Source organism: Pinus tabuliformis, chromosome 8, assembly GCF_031772625.1.
Source record: "Pinus tabuliformis cultivar Carrire ecotype Pingquan chromosome 8, CPIR1, whole genome shotgun sequence".
Lineage (NCBI taxonomy): Eukaryota > Viridiplantae > Streptophyta > Pinopsida > Pinales > Pinaceae > Pinus > Pinus tabuliformis.
This window is the reverse complement of record NC_142294.1, coordinates 1,358,791,424-1,358,816,522: the sequence shown is the minus strand read 5'-3', so window position 1 is coordinate 1,358,816,522 and position 25,099 is coordinate 1,358,791,424. Positions and strand designations below refer to the sequence as shown.

Below are 25,099 nucleotides of genomic sequence, written 5' to 3'. Positions count from 1 at the left end.
GATTTTATGTTTTCTGTGACGGGTAAAAAATGTTGTTTAAAAATAGGCTATTTCAGAAGCTAATGATTTTATTAACAGCAACAACCTGCAGTTAAAGGAGAATTATGGCTGAAACAAAGAATTGAACTGCTAATTGCTTACCTGCAGTATATTAAAATCCTATTTGGGATGAGATCATCCCAAGCCCGCTGTGGCTCATCATCAGTGTCATCAAAGAGAATGGATCTGAGATACAACAAGCAGATGACCTTATCTAAAACTGCCATTGGATAAATTTAATTCCCGTAGTCATCCCAATTAAATTAAAGCATGCAAAAACAGAAAATAACAGAAATAACCTACTTTGGCAAACATTTTCTATGATATGCTCTTGGACAGCGTCGACAAATGGCAAATTGCAGATTTTCATCTTCCTTGTTTTCTGTATGCTTGCAAACAAAACATTTATGAATAGGGCATGTAAATTGCTGTCCATTAGCAATTTTTTTCTCAAGGTCTTCTGCCTCATCTTCCGCAGCAATAATCTTTGATACGCACTGGGGATGGTAGAAGCGTCCACATGTTGCAGAAATGCATTTGAATACCTAAAAACAGTGAAAAATATTAATTATGTGGATCGGATCACCTTGAAAATTGATCCTGTAAATGAAAGTCCAGTCCAACTAAAAACCCTTTATATTCTTAAAATCCGCAAACATGCATTCCCATACAGCAAACCAAGAGAACTTAGTTCAGCAGAAACTTGTCCAATTCTAGAATAATGTTATCAGGACTGGACCACTTCCCAATGTATAAAAAACTGGAATCAGTGTAAAACCAGAAAGTGGTCATGTAATCATTGTACGTGTAAAAAGAAAGAAAGAAAAAATATTTGTAAATAGAAGAAAAATTATTTTATTATGTAAATGGGCTCCTTGCACATTGGTTTATTGTCCTAGGTCGAGCACCCATTGTGTTCTCTGGGGTCTCATGGAAAGTCAAACGGCCAAGTCATGATGTAATAGCCCTTGTGCAGCTCAAGTATCAAAAGAAAGTAATATATTTTATGTATAAAATTGAGTCTAGAAGCCACCAAAAGGTAAGTCGGCCAGCCCCTTCATGTCAGCCTAGAGGAGGCCTGATCCACCCTGCCTATAAAAGGAGGAACTTGTCCTCATTTGGAGATACATATCTGACACAAGTTTCTGATCTTATCAAGAGCTAGAAAGAGGAGCACGATAGCCAGGTGGGGCCGCGAAGAAGAGAGAAGGAAGAAGAATTTTGTTTTGGCACTTCTACAAGGTTACTCAAGCGAGTTGCAGATTTGTTTTGCAGAAATTTTGTTGAAGGGTTTTGGCTGGCTTATCTTTTGGTTGGTCTTGGGTCAAGGTCTTGGAAGTCTTCATTGAATTGATTCTATAAGGAAGAGTTTTTGGGTTTTCCCCTTGTGGGGTTTTGCCCTGGCTTGGAGCCTATTTCTGGTGTCTTCTTGTTTGCATTGTGATCTTCTTATTGGCATTTGTCTTCATGATAAACAGAACAAAATAATAATAATGATGCCCTAATCTAATATCACAAGAAAGTGTCAAAAGCTTAAGAGAAATCAACTAAGAAACCCTATCTGTATCCCTGCTCTAGATTTCTCAACATGGTATCAGAGCTAGGGCTTTGAAGAGAGGGCAGAAAAGAAGATCAACTTGGCTCTATCTCATCTTAAGAAGAGAAAATACCCTAGACCAAATTTGTGAAGACAAGAAAATCAAATTTCTGGGCACTCTATCAAGCCCTAATCACTGTAACAAGACCGCAGGCTTACTCAAGGAGAGCAAGGACATGAAAACTATGTGTTTGAGGGACCTAAAGGCTAGTCAAGCAGCCTATGGAAGGTTGCACATCCTGGTGAAGGAGCGAGGGTCTAAAGAGACCTTACAAGGTCTGAAACTTCCATCCAAAATTCCGAATTTCTGTGCAACTTCAAATCTCTGGTATATTATACTCATTTTAGATCAGTGAAATTTATTGATTTGAGGCTTCTACGATTTGAGATTGTGGTTTTATCTTCCGGAGTTATCGCATTCATGTTTTTGGAATCGACATTTCGAACCATCCTCTGTGGTTCATCATCAGGATAGATCCATGAGTGAATAAGTCAGAAATCAGAAGCGTCAATAAATAAAGGTAAGGGTTGTGATGGGGATGAATGACAGCCAACAAGTTTGAAGAATTAATAATTCAATTCAGATTTAGATTAATTAGATAATGATTTTAATCTAGTATTAGTTTTATTTTCTGGTTTTTCTTTTATTTTAATTTTAAAGATTTTATTAATAATAATCTAATTTTAATATTAGTTTTTTATTATTATAAATTATTGAAATTAAAATTTTTATGAAATCAAATAAAAATTTTATTATGTTTAGAATATAATTTTGAATCTTTATTAGAATCTGATATAAGATAGATTAAACAAATAAAAATTGGTTAATAAAATTTTTTTAATATTAATGTTTTTCATAAATATTTGTAAGATTTTTCTTATTTTATTATGAATTATAATTTAATATTTTTCTTATTTTATTATGAATTATAATTTAATTAAATTTTAACTATAATTAAATTTTAACTAAAATTAAGTTTTAATTGAATAAAAACTTGTTAAATTCTAAGATTTAAAATTAAAATTAAAGTACTATAAACAAAATCAAATTAAAATCAAATTTTTAAGAATCTTGTTAAATGTTTTAGAATTATTTAGAATCTTCTTGAATGTTTTATTAGAATTTAATTGTTAATTTAAAAAAAAAAATTAATGATATTTCCCATTAATATTAATGATTTTTCAAAAAGTGAATGTTCTGTAAAAAAATTATTTTCATTATGAATGATGATTATTAAATTTTAATTTTAAAATTAAAATTTTTTTAATTTTTATTTGAATCTAGTGAATGAAATTGTAATAGGACTAAAAGTCTTAGTTAAAAAAGGAATGATTATAAAAATTTGGTTTGTTTATATTATTTATATTTAGAGTTCTGTTGAAGTACTGTTCTGAGTTTTGGAAGACATCAAAGACCTATCTATTGACAACTCCAATAACCCTAGAAAAGAGAGCTAAATCTTCTATCAAAGGTCCAAGACCGAATTTATTAAGTATTGTTGGCTTCGTTGGAGGGCTAATCTGAGCTTGCATCCTAATTAAAAATCACTGTTAAATGAGACCATGGCATCCAGAAGAGCAGGCCCTTATGACAAACGTATGTAACCTTGAGGTATGTACAACATGTTCATTTGGTTAAGGGTCTAACATGAGATGTCTTAGGGTTAGTTGCTTATATATGGTTCTAGGGTTTGTAGTCTTTATTGAAATTGTTGATGTCTAGGATTGTGAACCCTAGATGGTACATGAGAAACCCTAGCTATATGGTAACCCTAACTTACTTGTTCCCTCATAGAAACCCTATGTCCTGATTTCTAGGGCTTGTATGTAGTTTAGGGTATATGATAAACCCTAGTATGAATGGATGTGACGATTTCAAGATTTGTAATTAAAACCTAGGAGTCCATCCTCTTAGATTCCATGGAAACCCTGGAATGAATGACGAACATCATGCTTTTATATATTTGCTTGGTTGTGTTTGTTAATAAGTATTGCAGGATCATCATGAAGAAAGCAAAGAAAGATGGCTTAGGAAAGCAAATCCTATGGTTTGGTGAGCATGATAGGAAGGAAATGGAAGGACCCTGAGAATGGTAACTTGGTAAACAAGTTGGATCCTTGGGCACTCTAATGCATATAGTAAGAGCGGTCGTATGGATACTTGATTAAGAAGATTGTCTTCATGAACTAATTGGTGAAAAGAAAGATTTGGCACAACATACTAAGAAAGTCCACTATACATCTATAGTAGAAGTTCATACAGCAATTGGTTCGTGAGGATCCTCCGTTAGAAGACTTTGTGGGAAGATTTCTCCGCCTCGTAGAAGGACCATGATGATATTGCAAATATTTTCTACACTCTCAGATTTGGAAGTTTGTTGGTACAGTTGCAGCATGATGAAGTTCCATCTTCAAGATGGGAAGCAATTTGAAGAAAACTAGAGAGAGGGAACTACATAATCCCCAACAAGATGACTTGATGACTCTTCCTAATGATTGAATTTATGATGAAGGATGTTGATGAAACAAGGCATGAGGTGTTGTAAAGAAGCTATTATAATCCGATGACTAATGGTTCAATATAGTTCTGCTAACAATGATTTGCAAAAAGATTTAGTGACAGACCGATATGATATGAATTCAATTGCAGTAATTGAGTAGATAACTTTAGCAGTCTAAGTCCAAAGGATAGATATATCACTGACAAGGAAAGGTAGCAGGTTGCAGATGGTTCGATCATTATTTCTTGATAGATCACTTTCTCAATGCTCAGAGAGAGCCATGTTCAAGCTCCATAATGATTGGTTTGTGAATATGCAGTAGGTAAAGATTGATGATATGGAAAGTGATGGCTTGTCCCTATGAGAAGTTGTGAAAGAAGATGGCTCCATGACATGCATAGAAGTTGATAATGAAGAAAAATGAGGCCTACGAGCAGCTGATGGTACCATGATCTCCTCGGAAGAATACGCAGCTGATATTGGAAGCAAGTCCCTGGTTAAGAGGGAGCTTGGGTATATTCCTTTCATGTGTAAAGGAATAAGCATATCCTCCCTGGTTAAGAGGGAGAGATTGACACATCATTCTTGTTTTCATATCCTGAAGAAAGAATGAAGGATTGGGTAAGCATCTGAGATCGATACCGATACTCTTTGAGGATGAGGTAGGGCATCCAATAGGCAAGAGTAGTCAAAGAAGATATTCCTTGAGGTTGTGTAAATCCAAGACAAGAATGGTCCAAAAAGGAAATACCTTGTGAAAATCTGGATGGGGTATGTGCCTTGAGAGACAATAATGAAGGTATAGCATTTGTTTAGTCAATGCCTTGCTATATGACAATGTTGATTGCAAAAAAGTATAGCAGTGCAAAGATGACAAACATCCTTGAGATTGCCAGTGGGTGCCATCCATTTTTACAGACACAGACATTCTGGTGGGACATTTTTTATTCCAGACACAGTCAACAATCACCCGCATTCATTCAATACCTTTCCATGAACAACGCATTGACAAAAAGGCAGCTTAGCTCTCATAAACACTGTTACATGCATTCTTGCAGGTAATATTCACATATTTAAATGAATTTAATACTCGTTTTGATATTCGTTTAATTTCTAATTTAATCTTTCAAATCTACCAAATACAACTATAGCATAAACAAATGCTATTTAGGATCTTTAATATCTTTTGAAGATTTGGATTCAACATGTTCACACTTAGTTGTATTTGAAAAAAAAAATCACATTCAGAACTATACTTTAGGCTAAATATTGACATGTAAGGTTAAAAATTTTACTATTTTGTACATATTCAATGTCTGTCTTTGGGCCAGTTGTCACTCTCATTGATTAGAGTATCATTTCAATTTTTTATGTATAATAAAAAAAGAAGACAAAATCCATTATTAACATTCAGGTTATATCAAAGCCAGGTACTGTAATAATTTCTATACAACACCTACTACTTAAAAAACAGAACAGTGTTCCAAAGGTTAATATTCGCAAGCTACATGCAGCCAACTTGTATATGACCAAGAACAGACAAAGGACTCCAAGATTCCATATTTACAGGCAGATATATGATCTTTTATAAACCAGTCTTGACATGGAAGTGATTTAAGTTCAAACTTCAGTTTGCTACACATTGATTGCATATAGATAACACCTGGAAACGTCTTGGTTGTGAACTTCACAACTAAAGCAGAAAAAAATTGGTTCAATTACAAATCTGTGCATCATTAATTTATTCTGTTACTTTCATAGTCATTGACCAACATACAAACAAACCAAGAAAATTAGCAGACAGCTTATTGATGTGTATCTTACCTCTGCTCCTGCTGACTTGTCAGAGGAGCCCAACTTCCCACAAATAAAGCACTGATGCCGCTTATACTTACAGTTCAGGCAGTAGAAATTTTGTATGTCCTACACCAAACACAATGAATAAATAATAACAAGAATTGGAAAATCTTATCTTACAAACTGGCATCATGTCTACTTGCACTTTTGTTAAATCTAGTGATTTACAGTTAAATGCAAGCAATAATGGAAAATCACAAAAAAAACAATTGGAAAAGCTCACAAACTACCATCCTCTATACAAGAAGTTGTGAAATCTTGAACTTACCCTCACTTGTGCCTTTGTTAAACCTAGTGATTTACAATTGGAATCAGCGCCAGATTCTCTATTTGGATGGAAAGACCTCATGCAAGGTCCCTCACAACTACAACATATTACAAATATTATTAGCACAATGAAAGATGATTACCAGAGATAGAACAGATATTTCAAAACTGTAAAGATTTCATTATTTTGCTTGCACCCCAATGGGAAAGAACATTGCCACTTCATTCACTGTCTTAAAATTGTAAAATGAGTTGAAATCTAATAGATGTAATAAATTTTGTAAGTCCTAGTTCTATTGTAAATGAAACACAAGGATTACATTTTATAGCATTATAACACAGCATTTTGAGTGTTGTAAGGGCTTAACTCCATGAATCATCAGTTGTCCTCATGGATCACAGACAAAAAATTAATTAATACATGACAAACAAAGTTCATCGGGATAGGATACTGAATTATCTTCACATGGAACTTGAGAATCATTTGAATACTGATGGAGCTTTATTACTGCAAATTGTTCAGGGTAATAGACAGATGCTCCATAAATCCATCATGCTGTGATTAGCAGCAAGTTGGAGCACATATTTTAAATACAATCCAGATTCAAATCCCCACAGGTAGGCGTCCATAGAAAACCACAGCCGAGACCCAGTTAAAGTCCTGGCAACCTTGATAACCTACAGAAGTGAAAATTAAATGTAGATTGCTCTGTTCATGGGCACATTGTCCAAATGTTCTTCTCACAAAAAGCATGCTACAGAAGATTCCAAGCTTGGAAAATATGGTATCAGATAAAATGTCAGGTTGAAACATTTACAAATATTTTATGATCATGTTCACTTTGGATATCGCAGACAATAATTATGTCCGTTTCAAGATATCTTTGAGGGAGGAATTCCCTTCTTGCATGAAATGCAAAATAGCAAACACCACAGCATGGTTTCCTGTGATGGCACATTCAGCTGAAAGTGTCATCATATATACCCACAATATGATAACAAAATCTCCACCTTTTCCCCCATTTCTATCTATCTCTGATAATTAAAGAGAGTATGAATATTGCTAGGATAACCGCCTCAGCATTTGGAAGAAGAGAAGGGCATGTATAATGACCTATTGGACCACTCTTTGATCCACTAGATGAAAGAAACATTTTTGGAAGGGAACATGCTGTTGAAAGCAAAAGGAATGACAATGCTTCACCTTCAAAAGCCCTTGGCACTGAAGAAGGTTCCAAATATCTCAAGCCTTGTGATTTCAGTAAGGAACCACTGTCCACTCCTAGCGCTGTCTCCAGTAACACAACCTTAAGTCTGGACCCATGCAAATATGTTCATTTAAATTTTGAGCAGAAGGGCAAATTGGAGGGTTTGGGGATTTTCAATATTCAAAACAGTTAACAGCACTGGGGTTTCTGAAAGGGCATTTATCTCACGAATTCCCTCACCTGTTCAAAGCTTTTCTGACCCAACACACAAACCCTTCTGATGAAAAAAACGTCTTATGGCCTGGCCTAGTGGATCTAATGAGTAGGTTTCACTGGCTCAAGGAGCTAAAGTTGCTGAAGGATGTTCAGAGCCTTCACTGGTTTTGGAGCGAGGTTAAGGGCCAAAGTATTGACATCTGGTTCCCAGAAGAAAAAAGAGGAATTCCAACCGTGTAAAGTCAAAACGATTCTAAAGAAAGTTATTATTCTGGGCCAGTTTCCTGAACTTCCAGAAATGGGTCCTGTGGGGGAGTTCTTAAGGAGAACCATCTCAGAAAAGAGTGAAGCAATATGAGAGCCATTAATTGAATACATGCCAGACTTTTCTATTCTATGGAGGAGCTGGTGAGCATTCTTATTCAACATGACCACTGGTGCTAGTAGAATCAAATGAGTGCTGCTTCTTCTGTATTGCCTTTGGAACAATGGTCAGTGGGTCTTGGCCCCAAGAGGGAAAAGGAGAAACTTCAACAGCAACTCCTGTGGGTTAAAATCCTGACCCTACCCTCCGAATTGAAAAATGAGGGATCATTGAGGCAGACTGTCATAGCACCTGGACGTTTCAAAACAATTGATGAACAGTAATTGTGCAATGAAAGATCATTGAGAAACATGGTGATGCAACCAGAACTTCCAAAGCAATTGGTTAACAGTAACACTCTTGTCACAGGTAGCATGAGTAAGTGGAGCCACTAAGTGTGGAAAAGGACTTAAATCTCAAATTTCAAGAATCCATTGAGATTGAAGTAGGAAGATCGTCATATGACCCTTAATTGAAGGAGAATCTCCAACCCCAACATGTAAAAATCCTGGCCCTGCCTTTAGAATTATGGAATAAAGGATGGCTGAGACAGATTGGCATAGCAATCAAAAGTTCCAAAGCAATTGTTCAACAATTCCCTGAGAGATAATGTCAAACCAATGGCACAATTAAGTGTGGAAATGGACTTAAATCTCCAACAAACTCCAATGAGATTAAATTGGGAATATGATCCGATAACCTTGAATTGGACTGTTAGGGTTCCAAACTGCTGTTCCATCTGCCATCCCTGTGGACATTTGATGTCTGAGTACACAAAACTGTCACAGTTTGTTCTTTGCAACAAAGGTGTAGTTAGATCCAAATTCACAAGCAAATAATGTTCAAAGAACAAATCAAACAACCTCAATGGAGGGGCTTGTACATAATGTTGTAGCTGGTAATCAAAAGGAAAACAACGATGGAAAAGGCATTGAAACTAGGCTCTGAAACACAGATTTGCATTACTGGGAGTTGAAGGTTTTGGTCAACGATAAAGCTGGTTTGTCACCATACAACGGCGAAGGTGGACAATGGATTGCATCCCCTACTCCTTGTGTCACTGCATTTGAAATCAACAAGGCATTTGCCTCAAACACCTCCATAGTTCCCACTTTAGTTGTTTCAAATCCTTATTTTTTGCCAAAGTAGGTTTGTGTGGGACATCCCCAAAAGCCCAAAGGTATTGTAGCCCTTCCCTCAAAACCTGTTCAATTCAAAATCCTAACCACATGTAAATGGTATCTTCATCTCTTAATCATCCTTGTTCAAGCTCAGAAGTGGCTCTTCCCAATTTGCTTCTAGCCACCTGTTAGAAAATCAAAAGGTGGCTGCTCTGATCCACTGGGCTCTGCTATTCCGCTTGGATACTCAGTTGAGCTTGGTTACTCCACCAGGGCTACTTGGCTACTCCGCTTGGCTTGGTTACTAAGCTGCTTGGCTATTCAACTGGTATACTAAGACACTTGGCTTGGATACTTAGTGACTGGGGGCATTCGTTACTGCGTGGATTTATTCATCTGGAAGGGTTGGGTACAACATGTGAAGACCCACCCACCTCCCAACACCTGCTATCAAAATAGCAAGATTCATGCCACTTCAACTAAATCTTTACTTTGATCAGTGTTGCACAATTCCCCCGCACAATCCCCCCCTCCCCAAGGATCTGAGGGCGGAACCGCGTCCCATATGGATCCTTGGGTGATCCTCCAACGGAATTGCAGATCTAAAAATTGGATCCACAGTTCTGCCAAATTTAGTCGATTCCTAGAAGTCCAGAACCACACAAGCCCATTATGCGGTTCCAGATTTCCGATCTGTGTTTCAGGATGGGATCTGCTAAGAATCCACAGCAGATCTGGGCAGATCCTGAGTGATTCCAAGGCTGGACGAGCTGGAGTTGGTTTATGGTGAATTAGAAAAAAGATAGAGAGGGTTAAAAGCCATTTACCCTTCTCTTTTCCCCATTCTTGCATCTTTGGAGAGCTTGGAGAAGAGAGGAGAAGAGAGCTTGGAGAAGAAAGGCTTGATGAGAGCTTGGAGGATTGAAGGAGGAGGAGCTTGGAGTAAAGAAGGGTTTGCTATATACAAGAGATAAAGAGATAAGTGCAAACCCCAAAACCCCTCATTTTTTTGTCATTGTTGTTTGTATTTTTTATCCTCCCTCTTACTCTTTCACGGTCTTTCTTCTAGATCATTTCATTGCAGGTTGTCCATCTATATTCATATTCCAAAATGATATTCATTTGGCTTATATCTATCATTCCACATTTGGTTTTCATGGTGGTCGTTGGGAGTAGGAATGGGAGGGAAGAAGGTGAGGATAGTGGTACCCATATGAGTGCTCCAATCTACGATGAGGAGGAAGGGTTTGAAGAGGACACTAAAATGCATGAGGGGAAAGCATTGACGCCCTTGACGAATTATGTGACCAAACTTGAGGGGGGAAAGGTGCTGGAAGCTACAAGTTTGTGTGCCCTCATAGTTGTCATGGGGGAAAATCATATAGTGGTTCATATATATACCTGTGTGAGGAGGCATCTTTGTGGGGTGATGGAGAGTGATGAGAACAAGGGCCTTGTGGGGATTCTGTAAAGCTCCAAACTTATCTCTGAAATAAACAAAATTGCTTATTTCTTCTAAATCATTTCATTGCAGGTTGTCCATCTATATTCATATTCCAAAATGATATTCATTTGGCTTATATCTATCATTCCACATTTGGTTTTCATGGTGGTCGTTTGGAGTAGGAATGGGAGGGAAGAAGGTGAGGATAGTGGTACCCATATGAGTGCTCCAATCTACGATGAGGAGGAAGGGTTTGAAGAGGACACTAAAATGCATGAGGGGAAAGCATTGACGCCCTTGACGAATTATGTGACCAAACTTGAGGGGGGAAAGGTGTTGGAAGCTACAAGTTTGTGTGCCCTCATAGTTGTCATGGGGGAAAATCATATAGTGGTTCATATATATACCTGTGTGAGGAGGCATCTTTGTGGGGTGATGGAGAGTGATGAGAACAAGAGCCTTGTGGCGATTCTGTAAAGCTCCAAACTTATCTCTGAAATGAACAAAATTGCTTCTTGTCAATGTGTTCGTCAATATATTTGTTGTCTACTCCTCTATCAGAATGTACAGTAGCTTCACTATAGCTTTATACACAATCTCTGAGTTGATGATACCTAATCTTGATATGCTTTGAGCAATAATGAAACACTGGGTTTTCAAAGAGCTTGACGCAACTTTGATTATCAGTGTATCATCATAGGCTCCATCCTTTTTCTGAAAAGTCCCACACATAACTTTCTCTTCCAAATAGCATCACATGTGGCCAAACTAGCAGCAATTTACTCTACCTCTATTGAATTGAGTGCAATTGATCTCCGCTTCTTGTTGCACCAAGAAACAAACACTAACCCAATGTTGAAGATGCCATTTGAAGTACTCTTCCTATTTGTGGAGCTCCTTGCCTTGTTTGCATTCATGCCTCACTCCATCAACCTATCTATACCACAATCCATAATCCGTTGAGACTCTGAGATATCTCAACTCATGCTTTGCAGCAACCCAGTGAACTTTGGCCAATTTCACCATGAACTAACTCAGATGGTTGACTACAAAACAAATATCAGGTCGTGTGACCCAATGAGTTCCCTGTATAGTGTAGCATTCACTTGCTGTACTCTACTAGCATCCACCTTCCTCCAATTTGTGAATAGAGGCATGGCCATGGGCTTGCAATGCTACATATGAAATCTCAGAGTATCTCTGCAATGTACTTCCCCTGTGCCACGAAGTTCTCATTATCACCTAGCCAAACCTCCAAGCCAAGGAAATAGTGCATAAGCCTCGTATCCACCATCTCAAACTCCTTTGCAAGTTCCTCCTTGCAATCCTGGATCAAGTTATCTGCTCCAATCAAAATAAGGTCGTCAACATAGAGCACTAGAATGAGCAAAATCACACCAACCATGATGTAGTATAGGTTGGCATCTGCATCACTCTTAATGAAGCCCAATCCTTGAAGGTAGTTGTCAATACGAGTGTACCATTCTCTCTAAGCCTACTTGAGCACATAAATTGCTCAAACTCCTCTGTCAGATCAATACAAATCTCCTCCTCAACCACTCCATCAAGGAATGTTGTCTTCACGTCCATTTGGTGCATCTTCCACCCCATCTGAGCTGCAAGTGCCAAAATAGTCTTGTTGGATGAATATTCTGCTACAAGGGCAAATGTTTCAACATAGTCTATGCCCTCAATCTGTGAGAAGCCCTCGTTCACAACCTTGGCCCTGTACTTCTCCACACTCCCATATGTTCCATGCTTGACCTTGTCATCATGTCATGAAGTTTATAGAGTCAATGTCAAAGTTTGAAGACCCTTTTGGGCATATTACACATTGTAAAAAGAAAATTTGATTATGACACAAACCCTCCAAGACCTTGTCACAAGCTCCTCCTATTTCGGCCTTCAAAAGAAGAAAAGGACACTCCTTGGAAGACAAGTCGGCTTACCAATGGCACAAGTATCTTATTTGATGGCAGCTCAACTTTCATTTGGAGAACACCAATTCGGTCAAGGCAATCTGAATGAGAAAAGGTGCGAATATCACAAAAACAGAAGTCTTATCACCAAGCAAAGAGAGAGGAAGACAACCAAGTTCATTTGAATCTGTTTTTGGGTTAATACCTCCACACGTGCAAGAATATAGTGTTGTCATCTACAGTAAGGACCGAGATATTACAGTCATCTTGAGAAGACAAGTTTAGGAGGAAATCATGTGGATCCTCTAACCAAGTTAAGGAAGGAATAGTCTCCATCTCAAGCGAAGGAAGTTGAGAGATAATATTTCTCTCAAATACTAAAACTAGGGTTTCTAAAGTAGGGCCGAAAAGTTGCAGGTCTGATCTAAGAAGCCGATATCTGAAGGGTAGCCAAGAAAGAGGGAGAAGTAAGCAGTTTGACCATCGTTGACTCAAAGAAGAAGAAGAGGTCAAAATAAGAAGCCTTGTGACTTGGTCTTGGGGGGGTTAAATAGGTCAAGGGTCTTGGTCTTGATATTCAATTGAAGTCCCTATAGGAAGAAGAATTTGCTTGGGTTTTCCTCTCAAATTGGAGAGGTTTTGGCCCTAGCTGATCGCCTACATTATGTGTTTGTCTCTTTATTGCTTATGCTTTGGTTGTTGTTTGATGAAGAAGAATACTATAATAATCTAAGAGAAGGTCCTAATCTAAAGTCGTAAAAAACATTCACAAGCCGTAGAAGAGAAACACATAATTGATGTGCTGTAGATTTCTCAACAGAAACATGGCTATTTTTCAAGACAAAACTATTCCTGTTGAAGTAATAATGGCTGTTATAGAATCTACAGTTGATGCCCACAAAGGGGGTCCAAGAAAAAAGAAAACCAGGGTTCCTGTGATGCCTACGGTGAGGGAAGAAATGCCTTAGGATACTTTGATGGAGCCAACCAAGTCCACCCGCCAATTTGCGATGCCAATGCAATCCTTTATCTCAACAGACATCTGGTCAAGCATATTTGTTTCTGTCCAGGAAGTGGCACTAACACAAAGGAAGAGCTCTCAGCTCCCTGGGCAGTTTTCTGTGTGGTAAATTATTTTGGGGTCAGGAAATTACAAATATTTGGGGACTCACAACTGGTGGTAGACTGGATGTGCAACAGGATTGGAATTGGGGGTCATCATCTTTACCACATTCTTAACAAAATCAGATGTGAAGCAAGCAAGCTGGAATGGCTTGAGAGCAAACACATCTTGAGAGAGCTGAATGCTACAGCAGATTGCCTATCCAATGAGTCATTACAGGTTCGTCCAGCCACCTTGGAGATAGCAGATTTCCTAGATGATCAAGCGCTGCAGGGGGTCAGTTGTCCAATTTCAATAGTAAAGTTTGAAATGATACAAAAACTTTTGTGAATTAATCTAAGTAAAGACAGACTTGTGTTATTTTTTAGTTGATAGCCATGTAAAGAGTTTTTTTGTGGGCAACCTGAGAGGTTAAAGAGTCTTTTGAGAATTTCTGATCTTGTTTTTTTTTATCAGACTTCTCATTGTATATTTTCATTTTGGAAATGAGTTTTTTTCTGAATAAGAAATAAAACAAAAAATTAAATAAAACAAAAAAACATTAAATATTGGGATTTCACAAAATTGAAAGACAATTGTGTGTTAATTTTTGTGGGAGCTTCATTGTTCTTTGCTTTCATAATTGCATTTACATTCTTCTTATTCATTCATATGCATTCTCTGAAAACTGCAAAGCCAATATAACTGATGCAAACTGTCACACAGACTGTGAAACAACTCTTGTTTAAGGTTCCGGCAATAAGTTTATAACTTACTTGAATCGAGATTATTGTTTCAGAACTACAGAGCCTAGGAACTGTGTCTGGAACTCTAACATATGCCTCAGTGATAATACAAGATCTGGCTTGACATAAATGCAAACTCCATATCAAATGCAATCATATGAAACTGTGTGATGCTAAGAGCGAAGCCATATGAGACAAATGTCCAGATAGTGTAACACTTGTCATCCAAATAGAAATAGAGATGAAACCTCAGATTGTTGCCTTGCAAAAAACTTGAAGAACTCTTCCATAAATATCAGAACCTTAGAGCAATAAACCAGGCAAAGACTGCAGAGAAAGATACCAAAGCAAAGATTGCAGAAAAATACCCAAGCAATGATTTGAGGCCAAATTCACACACCTTGAGGATCACCCCAATGGGGTATTTATAGTGGTTTGCTATTTATGAAGGGTCACAACCTTTGGATGGGCCGACATGAATCCATTGAAGCCAACTTGAAAATAAGATTGAATTTAAAAATAAAACCAAACAAACAAACAAAAATCTCTCCAATAATTAGAGCCGACTTGGAGATGACAATCAAATTCATTTTAATAATATTTTTGAAGCCCAGAGATGGTAAGGGAATTTCTCCCTAACTGCCAAAATTAACAATTTGAAGCAATGCCGAAGTAATAAATGAAATAGAAAAATTCCTCTCCATTAAATATTGGACTTTCACAAAACTGAAAGACAAATTTGAAGCAGTTCAAGAGTACTAATAAAATAAAAAAATTCCTCTCCATGTAAAAATAAGTAGGAATAATTGTAAAGATTTCTAGATGAAGATGAACAGAGAGCTGTCCATGCAGCTGCAACAATTTTATAATTTGTTTGCAAGAGGTTTCTGTAGCACCATATTAATGAGTTTTACCCAAAAATGCATATACATATATATGCAATATTTGACACTAATAAATAATAAAATTTTAGTTGCACTTTTACAATTCAATGTGGCTCACTGATAGAGTGGAGGAGGGGGGATAAATTCAAACAGGAAAAATATAAAGTTTGCATGCAAACTCAGTGACAGTAAGAAATTAAGACAAAATAGAAAGAAAAAAATGATAAAAATAAAATAAAAATTTAAAAGAAAAATATTGTTACACTTTTACATTTCAATGGGCTCACTGGTGAATTTCAATGGTTGTTTGCTGGATTAATAATGTGCTTGTGGTAATCATTCAATTGGTAAACATGCAAGAAACCAACCAACACCACTAGTTGCCCCCTACCAATATTTTGCCATATATGCTTGGATTTAAACTAGAAGTACAGTTGTGATGCCTGGTCCCAGCACCAAGTGATAAGTACAATGTATAGTTAAAACTTAGATTCTTAATTAATCTCAAAAGGAGTGCATCAAAAACCTCCACAACAACAGCTTTAATATAAGTGAATTATATCCTAGAATTTATTTGGCTGCATGGCATTAATGTTAAAAGCACACAACAAGAAGCTCTGTTGTTGAATAAAAGAAAACAAGGAATAAATAGAAACTATATTACATTACACTGCACTAAATAAGATATTCAAAATAGCAATGCGATGCATAATCCCTGTGATACTTATATGACAAAACTAAAATTTCTAGTAAGAACTTACCATAGAAGTTCTCCACCATTATCACAAATGGCACACACCGAATCAAACAAATCATCCTGTTCCTCATCAGAGTCATCCAGACCATCCTCGCCTAATTCCTCATCAGATTCTTCATCAGTTACTAAAAATTTGGACCTTTTAGCTTTGGGATTGACCGCCAAATCCTGTCACAGATCTTAAACAATTAAATTTCAATGCAACACTTCAACTAAATCTACAAGGAAAGGTGCTGGGTTAAGGAAGAACAAATAGAAATGACCATAAGTGCAAAATATCTTGTAAAAGCCCAACCTCATCAGCTGGTTTCCTTTTTTTAGATCTCATGTCCAGGAAATTCTTCAAAACCTGTCAAAATGCCCAAAAGCATCATAACAAAAATCATGTCAACATAAGAAACTCCCCTTCTTAAATTTATTTGAAAAAAGTTTCAAGGTAATAACAAGTGATCTATGGATTTTCCAACTTACTTAACTTTATTACAATAACACAATGAAACTAGTTTGCTAGATTGTCCATCCTTACAGTCTTGGATTGTCTGCCTCTTCTGAAAAAAAGCTGATTCCTCTATTATACATACTTCCATTTTATCAAAACTACCAAAAATTGGCGCAAACAAAATTGTTATGCCCTTCGGAGATCAGGAGAAGCATTCTCAAAGTAGCAATGAGATGATCATGCCTGTTTAGATCAGCAGCATAGATACCCTCTCAAGGTTGTCTTAAAAAGTAACCATGACAGAAATCAAATTCCAATCAGTTGTTGATTAGGACCCAACACCTATACAACAGTGAGAAAGACAAAAAAAAGGTGGTAGAAAGTTAAAGTAGCAGCAAGGTGCAATACCTTGGAATGAGAAGGCCAATGTAGACAAATTCTAAAGCACAGCTAGGGAATAAGATAGTGCAGCCCTGGTCACCCAAGGCAGGTTCAAACCACTAATGCAGAACATTGGTAGATACTCATGGAGGAGAGATCAAGGATTAGGAGCAATAGCTGGAGGACAGTATGTGACGATCAGTTATCCTAGTTGAAATACATGAACATAACAAATGTATAATCTAAAACTTCCGAGGTCTTAAGTGGTCACTATGGAGCTAGGTGTCAAAAAATCACGAGACATGTAGAAAATGCCTGTTTGGTAAAGGAATAAATGGGAATACAGAATCTTCAAGGGAAAGACAGATGCCTGCAAAAAAATGCATGTTGTTAAATCTATTTGTTGCTAGGTGCACACATCCTTCAAAGTTCACACGTAACCAACAGATAGATCACATCATGTACACAGCTAGCAACCTGTGTCTGACCATGACCCGATCTATGTTGAACTCAGCTGGCAGAGAGATCAAGGAGGTTTCAAGGAGGAACAATCAACATAACCAAGAATGCAAAACGCAATCAAAATGCAGAAACACTTCAAAATGAGTTTGTAAAGATCAGCTCACATAGTGTAGTTTCCCTGGGACAGAAATGACCGCCAATGAAAACTGCAAAGAACTGATGAAAGCCATTAAAATCAGCTTTAGTAAAATGCATAAACCACATCAAGCAGAGCACAAAATGAGCAACAAACAGATTTAATTCAATGAATATGCAAAGCAAAAAAGAATACAAGCAATAACCAACAACCAAGAATCTGGAAAACCAACGTGCAAATATGTAAACAATAGCCAAAGGGCCGTAGTAAATATGGCAAAAAAGAACACCAAGGCTCTTTAAGGGCGGCTGCAAGAAAAACAGAATTACAGGAAAACAACATCTTCAGGGCACAACAGTTGTCACATGCTAAGCAGCTACATTAAAACATAACAGCAAAAAATTCCTACAGAAGAAGATGATTTCAGAAAGAAGATAAAAGGCATCAAACACTATTACATGCTCAGTCCAATTTTTGCCACTCTAATTGGAGGGATTGCGAAGAGAAAAATCAGTAAATGGGCAGGAGTCTGAAAAGAGAAGCAGGGAGGCATCACGATTTATACTAACACACTCCACCGTTGACCACTACTTTACAAGGCACACATGGTAGGGAAGACATGTGATAAGAAAGACGAGGAGTTGTGGGAGAAGTTACAGTAGCAGCTCTTGGAATCGGGAATTCCAACCAAATGCACGATAACTGTTCACAGGTCATGCTTATCAGGACTATCTTAGGTGGTTGGAAGGAATGATTGTTATCCTCCCCACCCAAATTCAATCCCCACATGTGACATGTTGATCTCATAACAAGTATATTATGTAATGGCTTTGAGTCTTGTTGACCAGCCTTGTGTCCTTAAGATTATAGGGTTTACCCTGTGTGACATCCTCAAAATGAGGGGAAGTACTCGGTGGTTTTGCCAAGGCTTTGTCTAATATGTATATATATATATATACACACACACACACACACACATATATATAATTGGGGTTTAACCCAGGTTGAGCTCATATTGAGTATACTGCTGTAATGGCTTCAAGCCATGTGGTTCACTGGCCTTATGCCCTGAAGATTCTAGGGTTTACCCTGAGCACCATGCTCGAAATGAGGGAAAATACTCGGGTTTTCCAGTAACCTGGAACAAAGAGGTTCACAGTTCATATGAGCAGGTCAGCACAAAAATCAGAACTGGGGTGGGTATTTCAGATTTAATGAAAGGTTGAACTGGTAGCTGTGCACAACAAAGAGGTTTGCCAAGGGAGGTGAATGACAACACTCCTATTACGTACTAAGTGCAGATGGGCAAAGACATCAGATTGAGGGGTGTTAAAATTGGCAACTAGGGCCAAATTCCACTTTGGGCAGCTCATTAGATGAAGATAATTATTGCATTAAATTTATTTTTTGAAATGAAACCCACATATGTGCAAATTATCAAGGTCAGCTTCGGGTTATTTAGACATGTGACTCCACTGTCCATCTTATATAAATATAGGTGTCCTCCATCCTCCAAAGCCACATTAAAGTACTCCGTTGCATAGAAAGTTTTATGTCTGATGCAGCCAAGTTATTGGAGGAGGTCAAAGGGCAGTTTGTTTTGAGTTTTTTCTTCTCCAACAGGATTTGTTGATGTACCCCAAGGGTTGGGAAAGGCAGATTTGGTGCTTTTCAAATTTGTAAAATAAAAAGACAAGAAACTAGGTGTGTCATCTGTAACCAAAATAGATAGTAGCAGAATTCAGCCAAATCAGGCAATTTCATATGGAAAGTCAGGCAAAATTCCCTGTGAAATTCAATTTGCACTTGTTTCTATAACATGGAAATTCAAAACATTCAGTAAATGAGACAAATTCTGTAGTCTTTCCCTGTAGCAATCACTTTCAAGCATGCTCTTGAAGATATTTTAAATATTCCCAATTTGTTTTTTTCATATTAATAATATGCAGACTATCAATTTTTTACTAAATTGGATATTTTTATTTTTCCCAACACATTGTTCCCCGAATACAAATTTGCATATGGTAACTATGCCAAAAGGTATAAATCAGCACAAATCCATTACAATATATGTTACCACATTCACAGTGTTAGAGCGACACCCTTGAGAAAAGATTTTCTACTTTGCTTATTTCTTACTTGTCACTGTCTCCAGTAGACACCCTACAAGCTGGGCCAAAAACTCCTAACCAATTCAAAGGTTAGGATGTAAATTTTTCCACATTGGTTAGAAAGCTTTCAATCAAAAAACATCTTAGTCGTGTCATATTAATTCCTACCAGTTGACTGAAAAGACCTTGAGCAAAAGATGTCTTTGGATAACTAAGAGTGGTCAGTTTAACTAGTAAAGACAGAAATTTGTAGTCCAGCAAAAGAAGGGCAGGCATCTTCTGTATTTGTCTCATGTAATATCATCTGTTGGTTTTTATGAGACTAGACAATATGTATTCATATAAACAACGGTAATTCAAACAAAATTATGTAACTCTTATTCATGGAACCAGTACTTGTACAACAGGCTGTGACTTGGTGATAGAAATGGGGCCTCACCATGCTAAGGACCCCGGTTCAAAACCTAAGTAGACTACTAGACATCCATTAGATAAGATAACATCAAATAATTTTTTAATGTCCAACAGGGTCCAGAAAAGTAGGTCAATGGGACTAAAAGAGTAGTATGTCCAACCACTGGCCACAAGTAGTATGCCAATGAGACTAAAGAGTACAATAAGGGTAATGCATAGTGGAAGTGCAAAAGAAGCTCCTTTGGCTATGCTAAAAGCAACAAGAAAAAAATCCAATACCTGAAAACAGAGCTACACAAAGCTACATACAGCCTTGAAATTCTGTTATAGAGCAAATTTGACAGTGAGCATTCTTTTCCCAAAATTAATTTAGGCTTTACAGAAGGATTCCAAATAATATAGCATCCAAGAAAAGAAATTTCAGTTGTTGCCTCTTTTAGACTATCAAATGTGGCATCACTAAACTTTCAGAATGGGGTGCGCACAACGACAAAGGTTAATTCTTATTACTTAAACTGGCACTCTATTATCTAATCATTATTAATGATTAAATACAGCATCCCGATGATATCCCTTAATTCAGCCACTTATAAGTTATAATGCACTGGAAACCTATCATTAATCTGTATGTGGAAAAATGGCCAATTCATGTGTGAGTAAGACACACTGGGCCTCACTGTACTTTACCAGTGAAACTCAAAAGGAATTTGGCAATCTTATTGATAATTTTGCTGCCCTATTCAAACAGCTTCTTAAATTTTGTGTCCCTGAGACGTCTCTATTTAGTATTGCCAGATTGTGATGTTCAAAATGCCCCAACCTGACGGGGCATTGGATAGGCCAAAAGAGTGAAGCAGTATGTAGAATTTGGTAAAAGATAATAATGGAGCTTCAGAAATGAATCTGTCTCCCTTCAATCTGCTTTGTATTAACTAATTGATGTAGGTCAATTAAGCACTGTCATTACAATGAAAGAGCTATGATGGTAGAAAAATTTCACAGAATGAAGTGGTCTATTTCTTATCAATTTTAACTTCACAGTAACAATCCCATGACAGAATACATGATGGTAAATACTAATACTTACATCTGATTTTTTCAATTTCTGGTCTCGCTGGTTCAAACCCTCAATCAGAGAAAAATATTCCAGCAGATCATTGTCTGTAGGTGTGACATCAGCCATACTGCAAAGAAAGAAAATGCCAATGACATGGTTTAAACAACTTATAAACTGCCAAAGTATCACAAACCCATGCCAGAATCCAATTCCCGGCAAAGTTCAAGACTGGTTTCTACTACCTAAAGGCTTTGCGCACATGGTCCCAATGTGCCTTCTCTGAAGCCTCGGGATTTCTCCTTGCAAAATGAAGAAAATGTGCTACAACAAGAACGCTCCTGATTGTTTCCTCAAAACTTTTTCTTGGCTTCTGTAGTTGGATCCTGAAAGATAAAAATAAAAAAATGCTTAGGATGACCAATTAAGCTACTTATAAGGATTAATATATGCACATGAAAGTGGAACTATTTTCTAATATACAGACACATATTTTGTTACACAATAGACAGTTTCTCTTACCAATCTCCTTCTTTAATCTTAACATATACCACAGGCCTTTGCTCCTGAAGATTCAATTTCCATGCAACAGCCTGTTTATAAACTTTTTGCAGTCCACCATCTGCAGTGCCCTCTAAGAACACCTGCTTCTTGGGAGCATCTTTATTCTCATCTTCACCCCAGTCAATGGGTAACACTGTGAAGGAAATTGGTTCTTGATTTTCATCAGTAAAATAGAAGTTGTCAACAACCTTTGGTATGACCTCTCCCTCGTCATCAGATGAATTTCCAGAACCTTGGGCAAGTGCAATTTTTTGCCCTGTGTCATTACTATTGTTGCCCTTGGCTGCATCTTCAGACTTTTCAATATTCATTTCTGATGTAGTATCCTGATTTGCCATAGCACCAGGATAAACTTAAATCATAGACTTTTACTATCTTAATGTTAAATGCAGAGTGCACCAAAATAATAAGACAAGTTTTTAAGACGCCGTAATATATAGTTTTGTTTTTACTCAATGCAGCTATAGACCAAATCCAAAGACTTTTTATGCTTAGAAATATAAACTGGAAACAACCAACAGACAAAACGGATCACCAGAATGTGACTGGAGTCTCAGGAGTTTGTTTTTCAACAGTTACAGACTTACAGGCACACGAATTTTACTAAAACAAACCTTTTAGTTAACCACATCAAAACAGAGATAGTAAACAAAGTTCTACAACATATTAATAGCCACCTTCCACGACCCTAGCTACCAAATGTAATTAAGTCATGTCCACCAAAACTATATAAGGGTCATGGCACGCAAGTAAAAGTACCATAACACAAACAAGCCAAGTCTACGTTCTTTCTGTAAGCATATAGGGCAATTTTCTGACCTTAGGGTTCCTTGAGAATTAGGGTTTCGACAGTACTTCAATAAAATAATATTTTATATTTCAGTAAGCAGTGCAACAATTTAGATCACTAGTTCAATGATAAGTTAATACTAATACAATTCACATCAGCCTATTCAACAAATAATTAAGAACCATGTCACGCACTTCAATGCATAATTTACCCAGAGAATTCAAATAATGAACCAAAGTCAAACACGACTATTCTAATTTGGACGAAATTCCCTTTGCAAGTTCTACACTTCTGCGTACTTACCAACCACGGCTTTATCGCCTACGGATTGTGGGTCCTAAAAACATTTGCGATTCCTATCTGTTCAAATAAAAAGCATTAAATCCCAGCCTTGGATTGACCCTAACCTCAGCGCGTTACTCTTCTCAAAGTCCGTCTTTTCCGCTTCCAAACCCGTATGTATTGCAGAACACAAATCTGCTAGAGGATTGCCGGATTTGTATATTTTAAGATACTGGAATCATCAAACTTATTCAGAGCGCTCTATTAAGATGGTTTTAGAATCTCGAGCGGTCACAGGAACCCTAGCCTTACTGTGCTGGACGCTTGAAACCCTCGCTTCTGACTCAAACACTTGGCGTATCCTTAAGCCACTGTAAATTCGTAGTTCCTGAATAACCCAGGCTTCATAATATTTCGTATGAACGCACAAGCTTGGACAATCCGCTCAGATTATAGAACCAGCAAAAGGCTCCATCTGCTTTACGATAGAGAAAAAGCTCCCCTGCTCTCAATTGAGAAAAAAACCCTGTGCCGATACATATTTGTTCTTCACAAAATTCGCTTCCTTTACAGAGATCTCGCTAGGCCAAACAGAATTTTATCTTCCAAAATTCACTTCTTCAGATAGAAGCTTTGCCCAACACAGAGGGGAGTAAGAAGATGTCAACTGGGGTGGGATCTTTCACCACCGAAATTGACAAGAAAAAAGGACCATAAAACCCTCAGAGCTAGTGCTCAAGAAACTAATGAAATGATCCTCACTTGATGCCTCAAAATTAATTCAAGCCTCCATTTATAGATTTTCTAAGCCTCCTCCATTTATAGATTTTCGAAGGGGTTTCATCTCTTTTCTTTTTAATTGATTGAGGGAACTCAAAACCCCAGTTCTGGGTTTTTTTCGACCAGCTGACCCAAAATTTGCCCAATAATGGGTATTTTGGGTTTTTTATCCCCTTAATGGAGGACTATAGCCTACGAGGATGGATAGGCTAATAAGTCCTATTTGTCCTGAATTTGCAGAGGCCATTACACAGACAAACCAGGTCTACGTTCTTTCAAAACAAAATGATATGGGATTCATGATGATATGGGATTCATGAATTCAAGACAGGATGATATTATAAGAATAGTAAAGCTAAGGACAAAACAGGCTACTACGAATCAAGCCAGGACGTGTACAAGTAGAGCCTGGAGAGACAAATTAATTGGCTTTTAACATTCACCAGCCTTAAGTGGCTTTGTTGGATCCATATGGTGCGGTGTGATTTGGATAGTGCCTCGGGTTACCGGGCACCCTTGTTGACAAAATCATAACCAGATAGACGGTCCGTATAGAAACAAGCAGCCTGCTGGTTGAGACCTCCCGAACCGCATTACAAGCCACAATCAGAACGTGGGTGTCTAATAGGCACTTGATTACGTTTGAACCCGGACGCTCACTCGGCTCAAATTAAACAAGAGATCACCAAACAGGACATTCAAACCAGAGCACTTAGGATGCCATTGAGGTTATATTCCTGCTCGACTACAAATGGATAGCATGGGATTCAGGAACTTCAGACAAGCATTGCCAACCAAAAGCGGACACTAAGCCAACATCAGGAAAAGCCGCATCGTCCATAACTCTTCGCGCAACAATACCACTGCAAATTTAAAACCCTTGCAGTAATCACTTGTTGCCATGGTCTCTCAGAAGGGGCCTTGAATAAAAGAAAGCAATGCCGTAAAAGCAATCCACATCTCAGACTGCTACCATTACGTAAACAGCAAGTATCCCCTACCCAGATGATCAAAGCTGATTATATGTATTGATGGTTACCTTGAAAAATTTTGCAGTAGTGTTTTATACGAGTTCCACCACCATGAGTAGCTCAATGCTGACCCCTATAAATGACATGAGAGGCATCCAACTGTGGAGCAGATGTGCGTGATGTAGCCATGTTTGAGAACCTCATATATTACATAACCTAATAACATAAAGCCTTGATGCCTAAATTAGGCAAACCCTACCAGACATAAGTTGAACCCTAGCGAGTTTTACAGAACGTGGATGGACAGGCCATTTTAGAAAGCGGTCAGACATTAACAGAAGCCATTCCAATCAAAATACACGGTTTGCAAATCCTCAATAACAATATATATCATTTCCCGTCCCTTCCCGCCGATCTAAGTCTACAAAACTCGTCAATCAGAACACTCACCTGTGCAGAATCGATAGTGGAAATTAGATTTCCGTCAGAAACAGTGCCAGGTGATGACAGCAGAGTCTTCGCGAGGACAGAGAACGAGGAAATGTATCGTTCGCTCCTCGAACCACTGCCGATAACACCAACAATATTACTCTCTGGATCCTATCATATCATATCACTTACATATTTAAATCCCCGCCTCTATTTTCCATGGCAAAAGTTCGGGAGATTTCTCCATGGTTGCGTGAATGAGTA

At 37.6% G+C, this 25,099-nt stretch overlaps 1 protein-coding gene across 3 annotated transcripts; it reads right to left on the bottom strand.

Moving 5' to 3' along the window:
• Nucleotides 1–89: 89 nt before the first annotated feature.
• LOC149240530 (protein ENHANCED DOWNY MILDEW 2-like) lies at nucleotides 90–25,099 on the bottom strand. 3 transcript variants are annotated; one of them, XM_089373744.1, is made up of 10 exons: nucleotides 24,857–25,099; nucleotides 21,542–21,909; nucleotides 21,265–21,405; nucleotides 21,053–21,149; nucleotides 16,318–16,371; nucleotides 16,027–16,190; nucleotides 6,263–6,359; nucleotides 5,962–6,060; nucleotides 343–584; nucleotides 90–225 (listed from the first exon to the last, which is right to left on the bottom strand). In XM_089373744.1, exons 2-10 carry the CDS (start codon nucleotides 21,892–21,894, stop codon nucleotides 138–140), a joined length of 1,335 nt encoding a protein of 444 aa, XP_089229870.1. In that variant the 5' UTR covers nucleotides 21,895–21,909; nucleotides 24,857–25,099; the 3' UTR covers nucleotides 90–137. The 3 variants fall into 3 exon arrangements, with proteins under 3 accessions (XP_089229870.1, XP_089229871.1, XP_089229872.1); XM_089373745.1 differs by lacking the exon at nucleotides 24,857–25,099 and adding an exon at nucleotides 24,475–24,841; XM_089373746.1 differs by lacking the exon at nucleotides 24,857–25,099 and adding an exon at nucleotides 22,781–23,450.